An 18262-nucleotide genomic window follows, 5' to 3' on the forward strand; every position below is an offset into this window, starting at 1 on the left:
GCCAGCCTCAGTAACTTAGTGAGGTCCTAAGCAACTCAGGGAGATGCTGTCTCTAAATAAGATACAAAAAAGAGCTGGGGATGTGGCTCAGTTGTTGAGTGACCCTGAGTTCAATCCCCGGCAATCCTCCCTGGACCAAAAAAAAAAAAAAAAAAGTTTATTCTGGTTTTCTTCAATTGGTTGAATCTCAGGAGATTCGAATTTTATTTTTTACCTTTTTTACATGTGTATTTTGAAATTTTGCCAATGGGCCATATGATTTTTATACTGTACATGTGATTTTAATCAGAAACTAATTTTTAAAATGAAGTTGAAAATATTACCCAAAGTGATAGCCTCATGGTACCAGGCTTATCATGGTTCCAGACCCAGTCCAAGTAGCCATCAGCTGGGGGATGAGGGATGCTGGAGCCAGACCTTCTGACCATTACATTCAGACTGGCCAAGCATCAGGGTGGCATCACTGGACATTTGGACATCGCTGGACATTCTTCTACAAGAAGAAATCATGCTAAATTTATCAAACTTTTTTTTTTAAGTTTTCTTTTTAGTTGTAGATGGATATAATACTCTTATTTTATTTGTTTTTATTTTTATGTGGTATTGGGGATCCAGCCCATGCTTCACACATGCTAGGCAAGTGCTCTGCCACTGAGCCAGAACCCGGGCCCCTTATCAAACTTTTATAAAGTTTATACAGATAAGAGGGACGGGTGGACATAATCTGCATGGTTTTCTGCAGCCCTGCATTACCATACTACAGGCTAATAAAAAGTCAGTCACCACAGTATGGTCATCGGGAAGGAGAAGGTGACAGGGGAGGAGATGTGCTCAGTCAGCAGGCCTCCAGACAACAGGCAGAGGGCAGGACAGACAAGTCTTCTCAGGATCAAATATGATGGATGTTCTTTTTATAAAATTTCTTTTTGTAGTTGTAGATGGACAGCATGCCTTTATTTATTTTATTTGTTTATTTTTATGTGGTGCTGAGGATTGAATCCAGGACCTCACATGTGCTAGGAAAGCACTTTGCCACTAAGGTACAGTCCCAGCCCTGACAGATATTCTTAGAGGGTGAGAGTTTGGACCCAGGTTGTTAAGGATCTTTAGAGATGATTTAGACAAAAGGGTTTTCAGTGAAATTATGAAATCATTGGTTTTTCAGAAGTTTCCTATGGTGAAGGAGTCCAGCTGTGGTACCCAGAGCATAGGACAATGTCACAAAGCCACACACGTGGATAGAGAAGTAGCAGCTGCATTTTACCAATGGCAAAAGTACAGAGCAAAAATTCAAAGTGCATGAGTGAACAAAACCCTCATTGAACTTTTTCTCAGGATAGGAACCTAGTGCTTTGCTGAAGGCAAAGAGGGCAATAAAATAGTTGCATGTTATTAACAGAAATAGCAACGAAACAAACCTGTATGAGTGCAACACCCTGATACCTCAAGTGGACAAGATGCTCAAGTGCGGATGGTGACCTAGGACACAGAAGAAGTTAGATTTTGGGACATATCCAGGTTTTATTTGATCTGGAAGATCACAGATTTACAAGGTTTATTATTCTTAAATGAGCAGTTCTCAGTGGATGGTGCTTTTGCCCCACTCCCACTCCAGGGCACATTTGGTGATGTCTGGAGACATTTTTGATTGTCACTTTGTGTGGTGCAGGCCAAGAATCAGTTGCTACTGGCATCTGGTGGGTAGAGGGCAGGGATGTTGCTAACCAACCTATAATACTGGCCCCAAGTGTCGATAGTGCTGAGGTTGAGAGGAGGGAATGCTAATTGACTCAAGAAGGGACTTCACAGGAAGGTCAGGAGTGGCCCCCAGGGCTTGGTGAGCCTGTTAGAATTTGTTGGCAACACTTCTGGACTGCCAGGCCTTGCAAGCCCTAAGTCCTGTGTGCTGGCCCTGACATCTCAGAGATATTGAGCACAACAAAGCACACTTGTCATTCTGCACGCAGGAACTTACATTTTAATCCCACTTCCCATCAAGAGAGAGCACCTTGGCCATGTGGGGCTCTGGGCAGCGGCAGGGGCTTGTTGTGAGGAGTAAATTCCCGAGTCACAGTCAGGGGTAGGTGGCCTGAGGATGGAAACGTGAGCTTCTGCAATGCTAATGGTCTCTGTTCTCTCAGGTGGTCAATGTGTCCAGGCTGGAGGGAGATGACAATCCCGTGCAGCTCATCTACTTTGTGGAGGATCAAGATGGGGAGAGACTCAGTGCCGTCAAGTCTTCAGATCTGATTAACAAGATAGACCTTCAGAGAGCTGCGATTATCTTGGGGTACCGAATCCAAGGCGCAATTGCCCAGCGTAAGTCCCAACTGTGTTGGGGCCCCAGACCAGGCTTCTCTTGACATAAGCTCCAATGTGGGGCAGTAGATTTTGTGTCTTAAGCCCTTATTATGAATCGACACTTATATAAGATGCCAGTTGTTAAAGCTCATTTGCCGAGACCCCCTTTGTTCTAGATTCTGGGGTCTTCTAGTTGTGGCGGGTACTGCTGCTTTGCCTGTTTCCTCTTCCTGGTGTTGGAGTTACGGCACCTTACATCAATGCTAATGTCCTTCTCCCTTCTCCTGTGCTGTTTCTCTTTTTAAAAATTTTGACTTAGGCAAATCCGTGTGCTTGTTTTGTTATTATTCCAAAATCTCCTATGTCATGTTCTGAACGTTGGTGGGGACCGTGAGTCACACAGGAAGCAGGGAGGTGCCCTCTGGATTTGTTGGCTCCTTTCAGGGTCTTTCAACACAAAGAAGTCCTTGATCCTTACCCTTTTCAATCCCGTCTCTCTCCCACCCTATCCTCACACCACTGCACAGTGTAGAAAGAGGTATTTTGATCTTTGTTTTTGTTGGAAAGTCCTTGGCCCCTGCTCCCTGGCCGTGCCTGTTCTTGGTGTCTCTTTTCCAACTCTCATATTTTGGGTACATATTTAAAATGAAGGAAAAGGAGAGGCAAAAATAAAGGAGAGGTCTATTTTCTAAATAGACCTTTACAAATCAGACTCTTTTAGTGGGGATGTTTTTCCTCTGTGATCCAGAGAGTCCTTTTAAGAGCTTGGGGAGATTTGCTCCGGCACTAAAGCCATCAGGAAGTGTTTTAGCACCAGAGGATGCTGAAAAACTCCTTAGAGAGTGTAGATGGGAGGCAGAGCAGTTTCAAAAAGTGATGGCTTTGAAATTGTCCTTTGTGAAGTCTATCTTGTCCCTGGTTTCTAACCAGGACAGGGCTCTGGACATACATTTTCCATTTGATGGAAGATGGTGGGACGGAGTGAGCCGTAACCACGGGCAGGCTGTGCTGGCACACCTGAGATGTGACTGCGTGCTAGTGCCTTCTGTTTCAAGGCAGTGAGAAAATGGGAGCAAAAGCACTTGCTGACGTGGCTTTACATGTGACATTTGTGGTGGCAGGAGGGGCGGCTCACGCCCTTAGCATTTTAAACAAGGTTGAGTACAGCAGGATTTCAGAGTTGGTGAAGGAGGCCTCAGCTGAAGCCAGGGCCAGCCCAGGGACCTTGGGACACTGGTGTTGACGTGGCTTTGCTCAGCCTCTGCCTCTCCAGTGGTTTACCAGGCTGGATCTCAGAGGAGATAAATGAGTGTCCAGATCTCTCAGCTCCTTGGTAGATGCTGACATTGCTTCTCTGTTGACAGTTGTTTTTATGCAAAGTGAGCTACATATATAAATTATATTCACATTAAATCTTAAAATCCAAAGTTTTGACCCATTGTTACTTTCCCCATGTCACCTGCATTATCTGCTCTGCCGGAGCCTTTTTCATAGTCCATCTGATTTAGAATGTTTGTTCCCTCCCTGTTGCTGTCAGGGGTCTAACCCAAACATAAACCTACCCCAAGAATCTTTTGTTATTACGTCTTTGAGCAGATACTTTTAGATCCCACCACAGATATTAGCAGTTATATGATATGAAGGAGCCTAGGACTCAGTCCCTGCCCACATCAACTAAGATGGATTTGAAAAGACAAGACTAGATCCTGGCCAGATTGAAGAGCAGAGTGTGCAGTGTATTAAGTTGGTACATTTATATAACAAGAGGCATTTTAAAAGAATAATGAGGCACCATTTGCAAAACAAAGACAACAAGAACAAAAGAACTTAGACCAGGGAGAGATTAGTGTCCTCATGGGGAGGTCCTTAGGAGGCAGCTCTCTGGGGTGAGAGGGGTGGGCATTTGGGTCTCCGTGACTGGATCTGAGTGGAAGAAGCATCGAGCATAGTCTAGGTCCGGCAAGGAGCCACTGCGGGAAACTGGGGGTCCAGGGGAATTGAAGTGTGATGGTCCAAGGTGTGAAAGAAGAGGAGGCTGAGGTGGCTCATTCAAAGTGTAAGATTTACTTGAATATGATTTAAAAAATTGACACTTGATAGCTTAAATAAAGGAGTTTTAATGAAGACCCAAGGGTTCAGGAGGGTCCAGATGAGGAAGGAAAGGCAGCATAACCATGTGTAGGACTTCAGTTTCCAAACACAGTGGTGCACACCTTAGAAAAACTTGAGAACCATCTTTATCATTTAAAAAAAATCATGGTAACATATATGTAGAATAAAATTTACCATTTTTTTTTTTTTCTATTGGTGCTGGGGATTGAGCCCAGGGCCCTGTGTATGCTAGGCAAGTCCTTACCACTGAGCCACATTCCCCAGTCCTGCATTTTCACCATATTTAAGCGTATAATTCAATGACTTTAACTAGATTCACAGTGTTCACAACCATCTCCATTACCCATTTCCAGAGCTCTTTGATTATCCCAAACAGAAACTCTACTCATTAAATAATCCCTCCTCATTTGCCACCCCCATCCTCAGGCAAGCTCTGTTCTTCTGTCTGTCTCTATAAACTAGCCTCATTTTGGGTGGAATCACGACACTTAGATTTTGGGGCCTGACTTCTTTCACTTAGTGTGTCTTCACGGTTCATCCAGTTGTAGCATGTGCCAACTTTCCCTTCCTTTTGAACAGTTGAGGATATTCACTGTATCCATGTACCACATTTTGCTTATCCATTCACCTGTTGATGGGTATTTGGGTTGTTTCCTCCTGTGGCTGTCATGATTGATGCCACTATGAACAGCACCATCTGTATCACCTTTCAGTTGCTGAAGGAGAAGTTACCATGGGCCTGTGTGCTCTCGCTGTGTCTCATGAGTTATTTCTCTCGGTACACGGCACTCCTAGTACATGACATTATTTCGCGATTCATTTACTTGATTGAACCTGTGCTCCTTGGGGGCTTTGTCTTCTTGTCCATCCTTGTGTCCTCCTCCAGAACTGCATCTGGCACATGTAATAAGCACTTATGGAGCCAGAGGCTGGGGTGCATGCCTGTGATGGCTCAGGAGGCTGAGGCAGGAGGATGGCAAGTTTGAGGCCGGCCTGGGAAACTTAGCAAAACCCTGTCTCAAAATAAAAAATAAATAGTGCTGGGATGTAGCTCAGTGGTGAAGTGTCCCTGGGTTCAATCCCTCATACTAAATAAATAAATTAATTAATTAATTTTGTGAATAAGTGGAAAAACTTATTGAATGGGCAAGAGATGGGGAGCCTCCTAGTCGGGCTCCTGTGCTCTCATGACACCTGGGAGGGTGTGAATTCCAGCTGTGCCAGTTCTGTGGGCACAGCAGTGTTCTGTACAAGCAGCTGCCTTTTACTTTTAAAAAATATATATATTTATTTATTTTTTATGTGGTGCTAAGGATCAAACCCAATGCCTCACATGTGCACGGCAAGCACTCTACCACGGAGCTATAGCCTTAACCCTGCCTTTCACTTTTGATCAAAGTTTTACAGAATCATTTTTGGTGTAGAAATTTACTGCCATGAGAATTCAGAGATGAATTCTATAAACTAGAAGTCAGGAGACCTAGATCCAACCGAGCTTTGCCATTGAATTAGCCCCAGGCCTTTGGAAACCTCCGATGTATCATCGTGATTGCTGATGTCCCCTGCAGGGGCATTGCATGTTGCCTGCTCATGGTTCCTGTCATTGGGAAGTTATAACTTACTGTCTTGAGTAGAAGGTCTGGGGACTTTCTGAGTTCCTCGTGGAGGAAGGCACATTCAGTCTGGTGCATGGGCTAAGAAGGCATTATTGAGAGACTGTCTTCCTGTCCACAGCTCTGGACAGGGTGAAGAGGCCATCTCCGGAGTCCCAGAGCAGCAACCTGTGGGTCACTGTTGGCGTGGTCATCCCGGTGCTGGTGGTGATGGTGATCATCATCATCCTCTACTGGAAGCTCTGTCGCACGGACAAGCTGGACTTTCAGCCTGACACTGTGGCCAACATTCAGCAGCGGCAGAAGGTAAGGGTCGGGATCACTTGAGCAACCTTGTGGGACAGAGATGGGTCCAGGCTCTAGATACTGAAAGGTGGGAGGAGAGCTATTAAAGGAATCTTCTGGCTCAGGGGTGGTGTCCTCTGCCTTAGTGTCTGCATAACCGAAAGCCCAGTTCTTCTATAGTGGACACATTCCAGGAAGGTGAGGCTGCAGAGGCTCAGAGGTCAAGTGAGCTCCGTGGTTTCATTTTTGAGAGTCAGTTGAAGATCATATTCATTCTGAGTCAGTTGGAGATCTTATCAGTTGAGGATCATGTCCATCCTTTGTATGAATTTGTATCTCTTTCACCCCTGGATATTTTCAGAGAAGAGGGGCCAAGCGAATTTTTCTCACATCAGTGTGTCTTTTCTTTCATACACAACTCCACCAGACAGCTCCTTCATTCTCTGTCCACCATGTTGGATGCCCATCTATCCACTCCATCATTCAGAATTATAAATACATGCCTTAAACGTCTAACTTCAAATATATGAGCAGACATTTATTTGGTATTCTTTCAGTGTTATCAGTTCTTTTTGTTGTTGTTGTTTTGAGTGTTGGTCTGCTGAGAGCAATACTATATGATTTTTCTTGCAATAAACAATATCCATAATGTATCAGCTGTGGTTTCCAATTTGGTTTTTCTTTGAGAAGAGCAAGGCAACCTGAGCGCAGAATTTTCTTGATTTTTTTTTTTGATGCCTCCCTCCACCCCCCCACCCCACTTTGCAGTTTTTAAAAGTTGATTCGCCTACACCTAGTTCGACAGCAATTTTTTTTTAGCAGCCCATTTTACAAGTGTCTTTTCCAAAGCATTCAACTTAGTTTTCATAGAAATAGCAATTCTCTTTTTACATGTATGTTTCTATACTATCTTCATAGTCACATCAGGTTCAGAGCAAAGAAATTGACTTTGGGTCAGTGTCTGGCTCATATGCCAGAGTCCTAGGGAAGAACTCACCTCAGACATTCACCTCAGCATGAATATCTTTGTGTTAGGGAGTGGAAGGTGGTGATCAGTCTACTGTATTAACTTTTACCCTCTGTGGATCTCACAAATTTAGAGGACTCACCCCACTTTGATGGTACTTATTCTTCTGATTAAAACAGTCAAGCAAAAGGCAAAAGAAAAGGAATAAGAGAACCTTTTAACTTCATTCTAATGATCTCAGTGTAGTTCTGCCTGTTGTAAACCTTGACCTGCTGAAAGAAAAAACAGGTTTTATTTTAAATTTTATTTTAGTTTTGTAAAAGTGAATGAAAATCGTCCATTTTTTTCCTTATGAGTTCAGCAAAAAATGCAAAATCTTAATTAGATATCAAGCTTATGGCTATGTTAGAATCATTTCATATGTAAATGTTATATTTCCACTCATCTCCATGTATTATTTACATGGTCTGCTTGGGTTGCTCTGTCGTTATACCAGTGAATGGCATGGAAAAAACACACTACACCCTGAATGATTCATAGTGTGAATTTCATTGTAATAAGTTCACCAATGGTTTGGGAGGTGTTGTTCTTCTCATAAAAGGATTATAATGGGGAAGTTTCAGCAGCGGAGCTGTGTGTGTAGGTCTTTCCTGGTCCATATCTCCTGACGCACGTACTCCTTGTGGAAACCCACCGTTCTCTGTTACTTCAATAAACTGAGAGGTCAGCGCATCTTGGGTTAAAAAAAGAATAGTCCCCCAGCTTTCTCCTTCCCTCATTTTACTTCTGAAATACTTTCACATGTCAGACCATATTGTGAATCAAGTGGACAGAGTTTCAGATAGAACTTCTGGCCCTGGGGGCTGCTCTTTCCCTTTGGGTGGTTAGAGGACGTGTGATCCAAGTCACCAGCCTTGTTGTGACAAGGGTCCTCTGCAGGGAGGAGCCGGGGAGAACCGTCGCAGCCAGCCCAGGCTGTCGGGAGGCCAGGCCGTGGGTCTTGTTTTGCTGGCATAAGGACCCACCTTGCCGATGTGGTCATGGATTTGCAAGAGGGGAACCATGACCTTCCTTTAGTTTAAAAACAAACCCGTCTACCTCCTTGGTGCTCCTTCTAAGCCTGTATGGCCATAGCCTGTTCCTTGGGTGACCTGTGGGGCACTCTCCTGCCCTGGTACTTCAAGTTCCTTTTCCTGTGGCCTTCTGTTTTCTCTCTCCATTCTACTCACTCAGCCATTGCTCCAGCTCTCCAGAGTCTTCCAGCAAATCCCAGAACTGCAAACATCTGGAGACAATAAATCTACTGATCTACAATCCACACCCCCTTCCCCTATAATGAGAAGATGACCTCTTCAGATTGTCTGGGAGTAGGTTATTTTTGAAATATGATAACAGGGAGAGGCTGTTCTGTTGTGTTTTGAGGCAGGGCCCTTTCTTGATTCTAATAATAAAGGGGAAAAATGCATTTAACTGTCCTTTATCTGTAATCTCTTTAATCTGTAGTCCTAAGTCATCATTTATCACTACCACCTGAAAAGCTGCTGCTCAGATCCTCTCCACCCTGAATGGCATTGGCTAGATGCTGCAGGGTCTCAGGGAAACTTGTTCCTTCTGATGGGGACAAGCCACACCCAGTTATTAGCTCAGATCCTAGTTATTGCCCAGATCCTAGCTCCTGAGTGATTGGCACCTGGGTTGCTCCTAAGGTCTGCACTAGGGGCAGCCGGAGGGAGCTTCCCCAGACCATAACTGTACACTCACCAAACTTCTGGGCCAGGTGGGCCAGGCTAAGTTACAAACACAAATAACATGTCATCACTGCCTTCCAGGGCCTTGGTGAGGGAGAGGAGCAGTCTCCCAAAAGCTGACACACGACAGTACAAGCAGGTCCTGTAGAGGGACCACTCCAGCAGGTGGCTGCCTCTGCCTTTGTGAGCAGGTGACGCTGGGCTGCAGCTGTGAGGTGACAGAGGGGACATGGCTGCAGAAGGAATATGAGCAGCTCAGGCAAGCCGGAGCAAAGTTGTAAGGAAAGGCACAGCCCAAAGCCACTCAGACCCAGGTGGTGCAGTCAAGGCTGGGGGGCTTCAGGACGTGGAGGGGACTCTAAAAGGTATCAGGTACCGTAGACAGTCAGCAGCGACTTAGGCCTCTCAGCAGGACCAGCAGCTTAGACAAGCTCCCATTAGCTGAGGTCCCTTGGGAAGCAATGTAGAGTCAGTGACCTGAGGAGGAGCTGTCTGAGGGCTGCTTCCCTCCTGCTGGTCAGCCCGTGCCCCATGGTGGCCTGGAGTCTGTGCACAGGTACTCAGTTCACCCCACCAGCCGAGTGTGACCTGTCCTGGGCTTGGGTGGGAGACTCTTGGGTTCCGTCCAACAATTCCTAGGCCCAGGGTTTCCATGGCCCCATGCTGGCTACGCTGAAGACAAACAGATGGCAACATCTTTGCCTTCTAAGTGGAAACAGCATGGTGGTTAGGTTTTTTTTTTTTCCCAAATTATATAAGTCAAATAACCAATGCTTGCAATGGCACTCTCTACATGATTGCAAATTTTTATTCAGACACTTTTGGGATTTGCTCTGTGGTTTCTATTGTCATGTTAACTGCCCCTTCCCAGGGGGACAGGCTAACCCAAGCACTGGGGCCTTCACTGTGTCTTGTTACATCTGGGTCTTATTATATTTATGACCCACGTGTCTTGAGATTCATCAGGCGTCTCGCTGTTTGGCTGACCTGCTCCACCAGACCTCCCTGACTCCTTGGTGATGTGTTCCAGTGGGGCACAGACAATGTGGCTTGTTCCCTCCATAAAATAGCAAAGAAAGAAAGAACAAGAGCCTTCCTTCTTTAGAAAGAGCCGAGCCCTAACATGCATATTGAAGATTAATTAATTTCCACTCCTCTTTCATAAAACATGGAGTGGAGCCTGTTTGGTATGTGAGGCTGGGCATGCAGTGCCAGCCAGACTGAACTCTAGATTCTTAAAAAAAAAAAAGAGAAATGAAAAAGCTAGGTACAATGATCCAGAAAATAGGGTTGAAACAAAAGGAGTGAGTACCATACTGGGTATGTGTGTGTGTCTCCTCTTAATTTTTTCCTTCTGTGTGAGGATGGCTTTTGTGTATAAGTATGGATTAGTTGTCCCATTTCTGTTGTCATTGAAGATGGTGACTTGCCCAGCTGGTGAGAAGTGCAAGGATCTAACGGACATATTTAAAAATGTCAGCTGGATTCGACAGTAAGCCAGTGGGATTTGTATACTTCATTTATGACACATAACCTTTTCTTGATTCCTCATAAAATTCAGAAAGTTTGGTGCTTCAGCTGTCCTTTCTAAAGTTCATTAAGTCATCAAATATTTATTGAGGGTCTATCCTGTGTCACATCCTGTTGCTGACCTAACAAAACATTATATCCAAATTTATGTCTGTAACTATCTGATACCTGAGGACTCGACTGTTTACATTAACTACTTGACATTTCATCAACCAACAGCTATAATAATGCTGTCAGTCTCACTCGCCTGGCACTTTGGCATTTACGAAGTATCTTCACATCTATTTTCGTGGTTGCTCCTTGCACGAGCCTGGCAGTTTCTCAGGGAAGGCGTTTAGAGCCTACACTGGGGCTGTGCATGCAGCACGCAGAGACCAGCCCTGTTTGTGTTTTACATTAGTCCCCTCGGAGGCCCTTGCTTTGTTACAGCAAACCCCGGAATGTGTAAAAGAGATTGTTGCCCAGTTCTTAGAGGCATGCACTTTCTTACTGGGAAATATACCAAAAAGGATTTTAGCAAGATTTATGAAATGATGGCAGTGGCGGGTGGATGACTGCTGATGCTGTTACTCTTTCACTTAGGAGCACTTTGTTTAAGGAGATAAAAGGAGGTGCAGCTGGAGTAAAGCAACCCCATAAAATCCCAAGCCCACGTTAGGATTTTTATCATCAGCTATGAGCAGTCGGTGTCAAATTTCAATTTTCTGGCTATCTTAAAAAGGCTCGACAGATGGACGCTCAGGAATTATATAGGTGGATTTGTACTTTCATTTCAAGATGAAAACAATATTTATAATTATGTATTTCATAAATTAGGATATTTCAAAGCCCAAGAGAGGGAATTCCATCCTAATCAATGGACTAGATTTTTTAAAGTTTAGAAGTTAACTTCTGGCTTTCCTAATTTTTCCTCTTTATCTATTATGTATCTATACACCCATAGATAGATGCTTCACTTTTAAGAGTACAGTTGAATCTTTATGGAAATTCACAGCATGTGAGGAAAAAGCATTAGACTGGTGGTAACTGTTGGGTTTCCAAAGGCATGTAGCTGATGGCTGCTAAGTACATTATTTATGAATCCAAACACGTTGCTGTGTAGTTAATCTAAATGAGCACACAGGCATGTCAAACAAGCAGGGAGGGATCACGAGGCACAGTGAACAAGAGACTTGCACTGGTGAGCTGAACACAGTATCCACTAGTTGTTTGAAAGAAGTTAATGAAAATTTAATCTGCAAGTCTGAATAAACGTTCAGGAAGGTGTACAGCCCTCTCTTAGCTCTATTAAATTTTTTTAAATTTGAAATTGTAATTTTGATCTTTCAGACATGAATGTGAAGATTTTCACTCCTTTGTCTTTTGATGCAAAACACAGCATTGGGACCCGGAAAGCCCGTGCACAGGTGCTGGGAGCTCTTTAATTCTGAGGACAGTGAGCTGTGGCCAGCATGCACCCCAGGGCGCTTCCATATTTCCCTGCAGAACGTTGAATAGATCTTGAGCATCTTCTTCTAAGCTAGACACATAAAACACAGGGCCTGGCCGTGAGCTTGTCCCTGGGACAAAATGAGACAGTGCCTCAGGAGTTCTTCCTGCTGTCCTTTTGATTCTCATTGACTCCTCCACTGGGGGGAGGCATCTTTGATGGTTGGGAGGTGCTAGAGGTGACGTTGTTAAATAGAAGCAACCTGCGGCCCCCTCTGCAGAATGTCTGAATTCAGAGCATCCTGGACATGGATTGATGATCCTGTTTCTTGTCTGCATTTCTCCCTTAAAGAAATACATACAAAACAGGGATGAGGCAGCCGTGTCACAGGTTTATTGTGCTTCAGTGAAAGGGATCTGCTAAGCACCCTGTTGTCTTTTCATTTGATGTCCTCACCTCTACACAGAGCACCCCAGGAAGCCCCTGTGGGGGTTAGAGGCAGGGGTCTCTCCTGTGAGGTAGGAGAAAAGGGAAGCCTGCTCCTAGGAAAACGTTTGTCCACCGCAGGGGTCCCCTGGTAGACCAATTCAAGATTGCTGTGCTAACCCAGTTTCCTGGATGAGGAAAATAATTTATGGGGGCGGAGGAGGCTGTGGAGTGGTGGGTCTGGGTTCATGGTTTGCAAAGCAGTGCTCCTGAGCCTAGGCGTGTGGTGCCCAGGGCCTGTCTTGTAACAGGATCTTATTAATTATAGAATGTGGGCTGTCAGTCTTTGCGCCTTTTGTTTCCAAGCAACTCTTTGTAAACTCTCTTTACAGTAAGTTTTGTCACCCTCTGCTGGCAGAAATCATTATTGCAGGCCGCTTTCCTTCTACCGTTGATCCTAGATTTCTAGCATTAGAAGGTGCACATGCATGCTTGTAATCCCAGCTACTCCAGAGGCTGAGACAGGAGGGTCACAAGTTGCAGGTTGGCCTCAGCGATTTAGTAAGACTACAGCAACTTAGCAAGACCCTGTCTCAAAATAAAAACAAGAACAGGGAATGTAGCTTTGTAGCAAAGTGTCCCTGAGTTCAACCCCCAGGAACCACAAAAAAAAAAAAAAAAAAAAAAAAAGAAAAAAAAGAAAGAAAGACATTAGGTGACACCCCTAAGCCACTGGTGTGCTTAAAGTTAACACAAATATGACAAAACTTTTTGCTTCTACATGTAGTATATTGTCTAAAATCACTCCGGAGACTTTGACGGTCGTTTGACTGCTAGGACTATCTGCAGGTGTGGATAGTCTGCCCAGGAGGACTTTGGTTTTCCTGTGGTGTTCCTGCTGAGGACCCTGCTCAGGGTGATTCTTCTGGCAGTTTATTTCCTATAATCCTGGTGGCTCTTTGAGTATCATGAAAATAGGGTCATCAAAAATGGTGCCTTGGGCCTAGGGGTGCGACTCAGTGGTAGAGCTCTTGCCTAGCTTGCCCGAGGCTAAGTTCCATCTGCAGCCCTGAAAAAGAAAGCATACCCCACATCTCTGGGTACCTCAGGTGCCCTTCCTACCTCATCACAGGCCCAGAAACTGAGGCCCGGATCTGCAGGTGTGGGCTCATGGGTCTGTTTGTAGGTTTTGGGTCCGTTGTTACCATATGTCCTGGTTGGGGGGGGGGGGCTCGTGTCCCCACCGGTGTGAGAGTGGACTCTTCCTGAAGACCCCGTTCTCCTTCAGCTCTGTGCTCCCATTACTTCTGTCGACCATTCCTTTCTAGAGATTTTTTACTCTTTGGCTTCGATTCCACTGAACTTTCCAAATTCTTCTCTTTTTCGGAAGCCACCTTCTGTTTTCTTGCCTGCTTCCTTCTCTCTTCTTAGCCGCATGCTAGGAGATGTTCTCCAACCCTGTATCTGTAGAGCCTGGATTCATTTTGAAAGGCCCCAGCTCCCCTGCATGCCACCTCTGGACAGGTGGCGTTCAGCATTCCCTCTCAGCCCACGGGTCCCTAAGCCACTGCCCTCCGTCTCCAGCTGCACCGAACTGCTTTCCTCCAGGACCTTTCTGCCATCTCAGTTTAGCCCCTTTGAGGCGCGTCGTTTTATCCCCCCCGTCGTCATTCCCGCAGGACTCGCCGCTCGCCCCTGCCGTTTGGGATGCCCTGTCTGAAACTTCCGGCCATCGCTGGTCTGTTGGCTCTCCCTTTGTCTCTTGTGTCCGTCTGGTTTCCGTCTGCATCCTGCTGCTACCTAGCCCTTCCCATTTTCTTGGTAAAGATTTTGGCTCAAGCCTTTGTGGTCTCATGCACGCGGCATCACGGGGCCCTCTTGCTGGTCCCTTGGGTCCTGTCTGCTTGGATCTTAGAACATTTCGTGGTCTCCTGATTGCCCAGGAGCTGGCACTTGGGGATGTGTGTGCGCAGGTTGCCTTCTCTCCTTCTCCCCGCTCTACATCCTGGCCCCTTTAGAGCAGCTGATGTTACCTCTTTGGGCCTCAGGATTCTCTGGCCCTGACATAATCAGGAACATGCTCTTTGTAGTTTTGCCTGTCCTCAGGGCCTGCCTTAAGTCCCTCTTTCCCTATGAAGAGTGTGTCACCTTGTCTCTCTCTTGCTAGTCCACTGTGACAAGGGGGCAGGTGCTGTGTTGGAATGGCTTTTCTATTATGGTCTAGCTATTCAATCCTTGTACTCTTGTTTAATCCTTTGCTGGCATCTGTCACAAATTCTAGGAATAAACAGAACCTTGTACACAGTCAATGTCATAGAGACGCTTGTTGGGTCGGGTCGGTGGCAATGGGTGGCACAGTCTCGGGTTGGGGTCGTGCTCGTCTTGTCAAGCCCTCGTAACCTCTCTTCACAGAGCTCAGATTTCACAGTAACCACCTTGTTTGTGTGTCTGCCTGTGTGTGTGTGTGTGTGTGTGTGTGTGTGTGTTTTAGCTGCAGATCCCTAGCGTGAAGGGCTTCGATTTTGCTAAGCAGCATCTGGGTCAGCACAATAAAGATGACATCTTGATTATTCATGAGCCAGCACCACTGCCAGGACCTGTGAAGGACCACACCACGCCCTCTGAAAATGGAGACGTGCCAAGCCCCAAGTCAAAGATCCCTGCCAAGAACGTCCGCCACAGAGGAAGGTTATTATTGGGCTTTCTGGATTGTTCTCTGTTGCAGAACGTGTTTCTGTTCTCAGGTTGTCCATTGCCAGTATCAGCAGGGCTGAGGGTGAGTATCGCCCAGTGTCTGAAGCCTGGGATCCTGATGACTTGCCCAGAGGCACACACAGACTTGGGAGTGCTTTTGCCTGCTCCGCAGGGTTACCAAAGGAGGCTGTGCAATTATTTCCTCAAGTTATTCAGGGTTAGGAATCACCACCTGGGACACTTTGGCAGTAGTGGCTTCAGATTGGATTAGGGACAGGCCAACTCCAGCGTGTCTGTTCTAGGTGAGCGTGGGAGGCGGTCTGGTGATCATATGCAAAGGATGGATACAAAGCGCAAAGCGCACAGCTCATCCTACATGCTTGGCCAGCGCAGGCTTCATTGCTGTTGCATCACCGCTTTGTCTGCAGGTGACCCTCATCACGTCCTCCAGTGTGCTTTGTTTTTCTCCAGCTTCCCACGCTGTCACCTTTGTTAGCACAATGCACAGGACTCTCCATAGCCTCCCAGCTCACCATTCCTATTTCCAATATCTCCTATCAATCAATCAATAAATAAATCATATGGAGCATTATTTATTTTTCCAAACTACCAGTAAGTCCATGGCTGCCCTCTGATCCTGTGAGATGGGCTGGAGTCATGTAACAGGAGACGAAGTTCACACTCAGGTTTTATGGAACTGACTTGAGGTCATAGCACCACCAGGACTTGGCTACTGACGCCTCAGATTACCAGCCGGCCTCTGAGCTTCGGACTGTAACTCCCAGTTAGCTGTGGGGAGTGAAAAAGCGTGTGGCCACACCAACATTCAAAACAATGCCATCATTTCCATCTGATCAGAAAACCCACCCCAGGTGTCTGACCTGGTTATAAGAATGTAACGGATGTAAGTGCATGATCTTTGTGAAAGAAAATGAATTATGCAGAGACATGCTACTTGCTTCATTATTTTCCAGGCTAAGAAGGAATTGAGTTATTAAAAATGATTTAATATACTAGTAAAGCTTGGCAGGATATTTTTTTTCTCCCCAGTAGCCTCCTCATAAACTTCTAGTCCTATCATCTCAGTTGCTTTAGAGCCATGGATTCAAACTACTATGAATCAAAAATACTCAGGAAAAAAATACTCAGGAAAAAATACTGCATCTAGATTGAACTTGTACAGGCTTTCCTTTCATGTCATTATCCCCCCCCCAAAAAAAAATCTAGTATGACAACTATTTATATAGCATTTACATTGTAAGAGGGATTATGGGTAACTTAGGATGTGCATAGGTTTGACATAGATTTGTGTCATTTGATGTCAAGGACTTGAGTACCATGGATTTTGGTGTCCATGGGGATTCCATAAGCAACGCCCCTTAGCATCCCTCAGGGCACCAGGATGTCTTGACACTTCATGTTGTGGTAGAAGCCAGGGAGCCCACAGAGGCAGGGTGCTAACTGGTTAAGGATTTTCCCCAGCCTGGGGCAGCCTGGGTGCTGTGATACCCTTGATGTTTGTATTTAGAACCAATCTCAGTAGCTCTTGTCATCCTGCTGTTGTGAGTTTAGGAGTCTTACATACTCTAGAGTCAACTGAGGCAGCTGCAGAACTACCCTGGCCTCCTAGGGATTCTCAGCCCCAGTGGACCCCAAACCAGGACCAAACCCCAGATGCTCTTTGATCCAACTTGTGTTAGACCCAGATTGCCTGTCTAGAACTGACCCGGGGCCAGGAGCTAGTCGTAGGCCTCAGTAGCTGTGGGACTGTCCTCCACTGTGGCACTTATTTCCAGCCTTTGTTGAATTGCAACCTCCCAAGCCCGTTAGTAAACATATCCCTCGTCTTCAGCACATGGTGATTGGATAGTGTTGTCCCGGTCCTTGGATGGTTTCCTCTCTCCCGGTTTTGCCTGGAAGCCTGATTTCCATGACTGAATTAATGTGACCTTTTTCTTTTGTTCCTTCTTGCTTCTGATGTTTGCAATTTTTTTTGTGCCTGCAGAGTCTCCCCCTCGGATGCCGACTCCACCGTCAGCGAGGAGTCCAGTGAGAGGGACGTGGGGGACAAGACGCCAGCAGCGGTCCACGAGAGCAAGGCCCACAGAGCCCCACAGAGTGGTCTGTGACTCTCCTCCTCTTCCATGTTACAGGGAGTCGTGGGGTTCCCGCAGGCCAGGGTGTGACCCTACTTCAAATGCTGAACCTTTAAAAAAGACCCGTGAAATGGGGTGCAGTTCTCAGCATTAATTGTCACCTCTGAACATTACAGTGGTGTCTGCTTTGAGGCAAGGGAGGCAATTTTCCTGCCTGAAGCACAAGGAGGAACTGCACAGAAATCATAGTCAAAAAAGTGTCCCCAGAATTCAGTGACTTTCTTAGGATTCAAGGATTTCACAGCTGTCCCTGTCCGTTCCGTTTGTCCGGTGCCTCGACCTTTTGTATGATCAGACTCCGTGTTAGCGTCCTTGCACTGGAAGTCAGATAGAGGTTTGGAGACCAGGGATGGAGTGAATTTCCCTCCCATTCCAAGGGGCAGTGCCATGAGACTCTATCTGAACCTGTGCCCAGAGGCCTTCCCAGCCATGAGAACAGTTTTTGGAATGATGGCAAGGCAGCTTAACTTTAGTTTTATTGATTCTGTTAAATACATGTGCCCATTCAGCTTCTGTCTTGCCTGGAGACTTACTTATATTTTATCGTTGTGTTTCAGTAATGCAGACATGATTGGGAAGCCTCAGGCTACTATTTTCAATAGTAATTTTTATATTTTTAAAAATCACATGTTTTTCTGTTTGAAAATGTAGCATAGAGTGATCTGCACTGGTAGATCAACAGATTCTGGACGGAAGCCCAAGGACCTTTGCTATCTCTGATATGTCTGTGACTTTGCAGGTCCCTTAGGCCCTGAGGCTCCTGTGGGACTAAAGCAGTCAATCCTTGAGATGCCTGTCAGCTGGTTTTCGTATAATGTTAAAGAAATACCCCCTCAGAATAAGGGAAGAGATTTTTTTTTCCTTTGGATTCTGTTTTACAGAATCTTAAAAATTATTTAGCACCATGGTAACATGTGCTGTATTTCAGAAAGGATTAAAATCTAGTTTTGATTCTGTGAAAGAAACATTTGGGGAGAGAAATCAAAGAGCTCTAGATTCCC

At 45.6% G+C, this 18262-nt stretch overlaps 1 protein-coding gene across 2 annotated transcripts in view; it reads left to right on the plus strand.

Moving 5' to 3' along the window:
* Nucleotides 1–18262, plus strand: part of Kiaa1549 (KIAA1549 ortholog) — a 137479-nt gene that overhangs the window by 78772 nt on the left and 40445 nt on the right. For both annotated transcript variants that reach the window (XM_076832779.2, XM_076832785.2), the window contains exons 9-12: nucleotides 2142–2319; nucleotides 6148–6332; nucleotides 14903–15099; nucleotides 17111–17226. In XM_076832779.2, coding sequence (XP_076688894.2) covers nucleotides 2142–2319; nucleotides 6148–6332; nucleotides 14903–15099; nucleotides 17111–17226 — 676 coding nt within the window. The remainder of the gene's footprint in view (nucleotides 1–2141; nucleotides 2320–6147; nucleotides 6333–14902; nucleotides 15100–17110; nucleotides 17227–18262) is intronic.

This window comes from Callospermophilus lateralis, chromosome 1, assembly GCF_048772815.1.
Source record: "Callospermophilus lateralis isolate mCalLat2 chromosome 1, mCalLat2.hap1, whole genome shotgun sequence".
Lineage (NCBI taxonomy): Eukaryota > Metazoa > Chordata > Mammalia > Rodentia > Sciuridae > Callospermophilus > Callospermophilus lateralis.